This window comes from Denticeps clupeoides, chromosome 15 (assembly GCF_900700375.1).
Source record: "Denticeps clupeoides chromosome 15, fDenClu1.1, whole genome shotgun sequence".
NCBI classification, from domain to species: Eukaryota; Metazoa; Chordata; class Actinopteri; order Clupeiformes; family Denticipitidae; genus Denticeps; species Denticeps clupeoides.
Window position 1 is genome coordinate 7,089,226 of NC_041721.1, and position 6,167 is coordinate 7,095,392.

A 6,167-nucleotide genomic window follows, 5' to 3' on the forward strand; every position below is an offset into this window, starting at 1 on the left:
ATTTACCAGATGCCCTTATCCAGAGCGACTTACAATCAGTAGTTACAGGGACAGTCCCGCCCTGGAGCAATTTGGGGTTAAGTGTCGTGCTCAGGGACACAATGGTAGTAAGTGGGGTTTGAACCTGGGCCTTCTGGTTCATAGGCAAGTGTGTTACCCACTACCACCACCCTTGTGGGTGCGTCCTGTGGGTGGACGAGACTGTAAACGTTCAAACATGGGCGCTCACTCTTTCAAGACTGCGACGGGAACCTAAGACTTTGCAGCATGTCGGGTCTTCCAGAGCCAGTTGCAGTCCTTTTGAAAGAAGCTCTTTATTGAGAAGAAATAATAAATAATCAGTCTTTCTTTTCTTCTTTCTTTCTTGTCCCCATACAACAGTAACCAAGTCACATGACAGCAGTAATCGGCCACAGGTCCTCCGTCTAATCCCACAGCAGCGGTTGCCTCTTATGCTCCTCACACTGGGATTAGCCTGTGAATACAAACACAGGCTCAGAACTGTGCTCAGTTGTGCCACAAAGACCTGCGAGCGATCGTGTGCATTTTGGGTACCCTGCGGTCAACTGGATGTTGAGGGGGGGCACGGTCCCTGTCTCTGGAACGCCTGCTGCGTGAGGTGTGTGCGTGCGAGCTGTGCTGCGGTGACGCCCGATGCATCTGGTGAATCCTCCAATCCGAGGGTCAGCAGAACAGCAACCGTCTCAGGCCGCTGACCAATGCTGGCCATGTGCAGAGCTGGGACACAAACGCACATGGAGCAGGCGTGCGGACATGTGGGCTTACAAAATACAAACCTGTCTGGGTTGTAACCTGGTTTCTTACAAAGAACAAACAAAAAAAAATATCACACACACAAACAAGAATATTTAGTTGTAGCACCTTATGATTATGGCATGCGTTTACAGTGGCGTTGTTTCATTAAATGTACGCAACATTTGGTTTATTCTGTTTGTGTTGTTGGGTAGGGTGGGGTGTGTGTATATTTGTAAAATAAGGATGAAAAACATAATAAAAATTACTCAACATTTACTTCGCCCTGACTTGTGTGTTTTTTTTTCATTGTGATCTTTTGTTGAGAATAGGCAAGTCAAACTACTTCTTCAGCACATCCCAATGATTCGCAATGGGTTTAAAGTAACGAGACTGTGGTGGCCAATCCATGTGTGAAAATTATGCCTCATTCCCCCTGAACCATCCTTTCACAATTTGAGCCTGATTAATCCGGGCATTGTTGTCTTGAAATATGCCAATGTCATCAGGAAAGAAAAAAAATAAAAAATCAGGACTCTTCGAATCATATTGTCTTTTTCCACTGATCCACAGTTTAATCTTTGTGCAAATTTAAACCTCATTAACACACGCCCTTCATATGGCTACGAAGCTATTTAGTCCTCTAAATTCGCATTGTATTGTGCATGTAAATATGCCTTTTTTTTAATCCAGTTCTTAACGCAATTTTAGCTTAAAAATAAATAAATATATATCACACACACACACACACACACACACACACACACACATATCTAAAATGCAGTGACATATTTTCCATGACTATGGAAAAATATTAAGAAATTAGGTATTCAGTTATGTTTAAATACTTTGTTGTCAATTAAATTGTAAATGTAGGTGATGGCTTTTCTGTTGCAGGTCAGTGTATCTAAATGAATGTTCCATGACACTGACGTCACTGTTCCATGAGAGTTTGCCATCATGTATGTCTGGTGTGTCCTGGTCATGCAACCCTTTAGTCTACTTGTTGAATGCTGTTAACTCACCCGACCGGCCCTTTCTGTCTTTAGCGTCAAGCTCAACCCCCAGCATGACCAGTGTCTTCACACAACCTGTGTGGCCCTCCTAATGACACAAACAATCATATTATTTATTTTACATCTGTGAGTACGACATTTATTAATAAAAAATATTCAATGAGCAGCAACTTTATTCTGATCGTCAAGGGGCCACAAACACCTACTGAGCAATACACACAAAGTGTATTGTTCAAGTGCTTTAACCAATCAACAATGAATAGCGCATACAGTCCATTATCATTTCCACAGGTATAATTTTACATCTGCATGGCTGAATGAATAAAACGATTGTTTTCCATTTGTGCACATTCACTTGCATTTTAACATGGCTAATGGGTATATTTATGTACGTGCCTTAGCTGCATAATGCAGGCCGGTGAGCTGCATGTCTGTTGCTTTGCTGTTGACGTTGACTCCCAGCACTTCTACCAGATAGCGCAGTGCCCTCTCCTGGCCAGTAATACATACCTGATGCAGCGGCTGCAGCCCTAACACATCCGCAGCCACAGGAGAGGCCTAGCAGCACGTGCATGCCCAAACACACACACAAATTACAATTCCACAACCAACATGGACTGTTTATGCAGTTTGTAATTAGATGTATGTAATTATTATTGCATTATTACCGTGCAACACGTATGTGTATATGGTATAAGTATGTAGCTGACCTGATGTCCATTCAGCAGTAACTCTGCTATGCTGACATGACCTTGTCTCAAAGCATCCATGAAGGGGGTCACACCACAGCTGTCAAACATGTCAGTCTTATACTGACCCCTATAAGAAATTGAAAGCATGCACAGACAAACAAACATGTCACTGGAGACTGCGACATCATAAAAGTACATTACATACATATACATGTATGGCATGTCATCATGTAGATACACAGTGCTATTAAACATACAATCCATACAAACCACTCACACCATGCCACACCTGTCCAGCAGTATGCGAACCACATCTTCACATCCATGCATAGCTGTTGAATAACAGAGATGAGAAGATGAGTGTGTTTGGGCTATTAGCAGCCAATAACCTCTTGTTTTTGCTCTATTCATAAATTTGCATTAAATAACTGTAATGTGTGCACACCTGCTGTGTGTAGCGGCGTGCGCCGTGTTTTGCTCTCCGTTCGCCACAGGTCCGCATTAGCCAGCAGCAAGCGCTGTATGACACGACTGTCCCCCTCTCTGCAGGCGATGTGGAAGGCACTCCAACCGTCTTTATTTGTAAGGGAGGGGTCAGCCCCTCCCTCCAGCAACAGCTCAATGACCTGCAGGTTCCTCCGGGTACAGGACATCATCAAAGGCGTCCTGCAGATATTGCAAGCAGAGTGCATACCAACTGTGATTTGTGTTCGTGTTTATCTCCCATCACCTGCAACCCCACTGTTGGAAAATATAACCCCCTACCTCATATCTGCATGACAAAAAAAAAATTATTTGAAAACTGTCCATTAAAAGCTAGTGTCTTCACTATATATATATATATATATATATATATATATATACACACACACACACACACACACACACACACACACACACACACATTTCCGAGCATGTTCTTTTTCTGACAAGTTAGGCCTTATCAAATTCAAATTCAAATTTATTTGTCACATACACAGTCATACACGGTATGATGTGCAGTGAAATGCTTTCTGCAACTGCTACAGACCACAGTATTGCAAATGTTGCAAGTAAACAATGAACCAATATGCAAATATTGCAAACATAACCAAGTATTACACTTTTATGTCTTTAACATAAAATATGTGTAACTGGTAGGGTGAAGGTGTGCAAATGAGTTACAGTTTTTACAATGTTTAAAGAAAGAGAGAAAGAGCCATAAAAGAAAGAGCAGTAAGGACCTAAAAAGCGCAGAGTCATTTTGTGCAAAGTGGTTTCAAAGTGAAGTCCGGAGTGATTGGAGGTGAAAGTGCATGAGTTCTATGTACTGTTGTTGAGAGCTTGGACAGCCTGCGGGAAGAAGCTCCTCCTCATTCTCTCTGTGTTGGACTTCAGGGAGCGAAAGCGCTTCCCTGATCGCAGCAGAGAGAAGAGTCCATTGTTGGGGTGGGTGAGGTCCTTCACTATCTTCCTGGCCCTGGTGCAGCACCGTTTGCTGTAGATAGATCAGGGCTATTATCAGGGCTCTTAGTTTTGTAAACTCAAAATCTATAGAAATTGAATGAGAACTGCGGGTGTCTTCCTCGTGTAAGTCGCTTTGGATAAAAGCACCTGCTAAGTAAAGAAAAGTATGTGTGTGCGTGGGTGTGTATGTATGGATATCCAACCGTATATGTATGTATGTGTGTGTCTGTATGTATATGTATTTAATTTGTTAGTTTTAGTTTTTCTTTTTATCCTAACTATTCCACTTTCCACATTTTGTGTTTGTGTGTGATTTGTTTGAGTTTCAGTTTTCTTCTTATCCTAACTATAATTACACAAATATATATTTATATACACAACTTATTCAATATATATTATTTCTTTTTATCCTAACTCTTTAGTATGTATATACATATACACTCGCATATACCATAAGTCTAAAATAAGAGAAATGTCTAAATTCCCTGTTTTTTTTTTTTTTTCTTTCCAGAAAAAGTTCCTTCGAGCCGGATTCGAACCAGCGACCTAAGGATGTCAGCCGTCAACCACTACAGTCCTCCGCTCTACCAACTGAGCTATCGAAGGCTCCACGCACCGCCCTCGCAAAAACGCCCCATATACTCACCAGTCCGCCCGCTTCAGGCTGTCCACGTCGGCGCCCGCACGCAGGAGGAGCGCGACGCAGCCCGCGTGGCCCGCCGCCGCGGCCTCGTGCAGCGCGCGCTTGTAGTCGCCGTTGCAGAGCTCCGGCGGCGCGCCCAGCTCGTCCAGCAGGTACCTCAGCGTCTCCGGGTGGCCTCCCCGAGCCGCGTGGTGCAGCAGCGTGTCCCCCGAGCTGCCGAGGCGACGGCGGGCGAGCTCGCGTTCCGGGCCCCCGCCGCGGTCCAACTCGCGCCGGAGCCGCAGGAGATCTCCGTCCTGCGCGAGCTTGGCTAAGATCTTGAGACGACGCTCGTCGCTCATCGCTGCAGCCATGAACGCACACGCTGGAGTTATAATGTTCGGAAGTAACAAGCGAGGCGCGTCTGGGTCTGTTCTAAATACATGGAGAAGAAGCCGGTGTTGCCAAATCCCAGGCAAAAAACACGCAAAAAAACAGGCCAAAAGTTTGGACGCGCCTTCTCGTTCAATGTGTTTTCTTTATTTTCACGACCATTTACGTTGGTAGATTCTCACTGAAGACATCAAAACTATGAATGAACACACGTGGAGTTATGTACTTGACACAAAAAGATAAAATAACTGAAAACATGTTTTATATTCTAGTTTCTTCAAAATAGCCGCCCTTTGCTCTGATTACTGCTTTGCTCACTCTTGGCATTCTCTCGATGAGCTTCAAGAGGTCGTCACCTGAAATGGTTTTGCAACAGTCTTGAAGGAGTTCTCAGAGGTGTTTAGCACTTGTTGGTCCAGCTCACCCCAAACCATCTGGATTGGGTTCAGGTCCGGTGACTGTGGAGGCCAGGTCTCCACTTTTTGTTAAGTACATAACTCCACATGTGTTCATTCATAGTTTTGATGCCTTCAGTGAGAATCTACCAACGTAAATGGTCATGAAAATAAAGAAAACACATTGAATGAAAAGGTGTGTCCAAACTTTTGGCTTGTACTGTATTTGCAGTGGCAGTTTTTCAATTCAATTGAAAAAACTTTATTTGTCCCTGAGGGGCAATTTAGAAGGCACAGTGGAGCAGCTTGTGTATAACACTTGTTACAATAGACACAACATATGACACACAATAAAAATGTCCTCGTATTGCACTATGAACAACGATAAATAACTACATAACAGGAGCAGCAAGGTGCATCATTTAAAATGTGTGTGAGATGATAAAGGTTGTTTTGGGGGGATGTCCAGATGTCCAGGAACAAAGGTGACCTTCCTTCCTCTGTGTCCTGCAACCGGTGGCATCGGAGGCGGCGTGTGGAGGGGAGCCACTCAAAGGCAGAGTTCAGAGGGTGTCATGGGTCTCTATTGATCTTGAGTGCCAGCCTGCATGTCTGCTGGTCACAGACGTGTAATAACGATCTTGCAGGCAGTCCAATGATCTTGGAGCACACGGTGACAGTGCTCTGTAACGGATTTCTGTTCTGCATACTGGTGGAATGGAACCAGCAGATGATTGAGAATGATATGACACTCTCTATGAAGGAGTAATAAACGTCCGAATAATGTCTTTTCTGACTCCAAAGGACTTCAGCTTCCTATGGAGCTATTGCAGCTGATGACACATTCTGA

The 6,167-nt window shown here is 43.9% G+C and overlaps 1 protein-coding gene and 1 non-coding gene across 3 annotated transcripts; both read right to left on the reverse strand.

The window, feature by feature from the left end:
- Positions 1-297: 297 nt before the first annotated feature.
- ankrd16 (ankyrin repeat domain 16) lies at positions 298-4,964 on the reverse strand. 2 transcript variants are annotated; one of them, XM_028955078.1, is made up of 8 exons: positions 4,554-4,964; positions 2,907-3,127; positions 2,751-2,793; positions 2,480-2,588; positions 2,166-2,327; positions 1,779-1,857; positions 556-738; positions 298-475 (listed from the first exon to the last, which is right to left on the reverse strand). In XM_028955078.1, exons 1-7 carry the CDS (start codon positions 4,901-4,903, stop codon positions 563-565), a joined length of 1,140 nt encoding a protein of 379 aa, XP_028810911.1. In that variant the 5' UTR covers positions 4,904-4,964; the 3' UTR covers positions 298-475; positions 556-562. The 2 variants fall into 2 exon arrangements, with proteins under 2 accessions (XP_028810911.1, XP_028810910.1); XM_028955077.1 differs by having other exon boundaries at positions 2,739-2,793.
- On the reverse strand, positions 4,426-4,513 carry trnay-gua (transfer RNA tyrosine (anticodon GUA)). Its single transcript is given in 2 exon segments — positions 4,426-4,461; positions 4,477-4,513. It is a non-coding gene; the product is annotated as a tRNA-Tyr (tRNA).
- Positions 4,965-6,167: the final 1,203 nt, after the last annotated feature.

Excerpts from the sequence above, each read along its gene's own strand:
- ankrd16 (XM_028955077.1), bottom strand. The coding sequence starts at position 4,903 with ATGGCTGCAGCGATGAGCGACGAGCGTCGTCTCAAGATCTTAGCCAAG. Across the intron at positions 2,589-2,738 it reads CTGGACAGGTGTGGCATGGT|GGGTCAGTATAAGACTGACA; the intron begins GTGAGTGGTTTG and ends AATTTCTTATAG. Across the intron at positions 739-1,778 it reads AGACAGAAAGGGCCGGTCGG|CTCTGCACATGGCCAGCATT; the intron begins GTGAGTTAACAG and ends TTTGTGTCCCAG.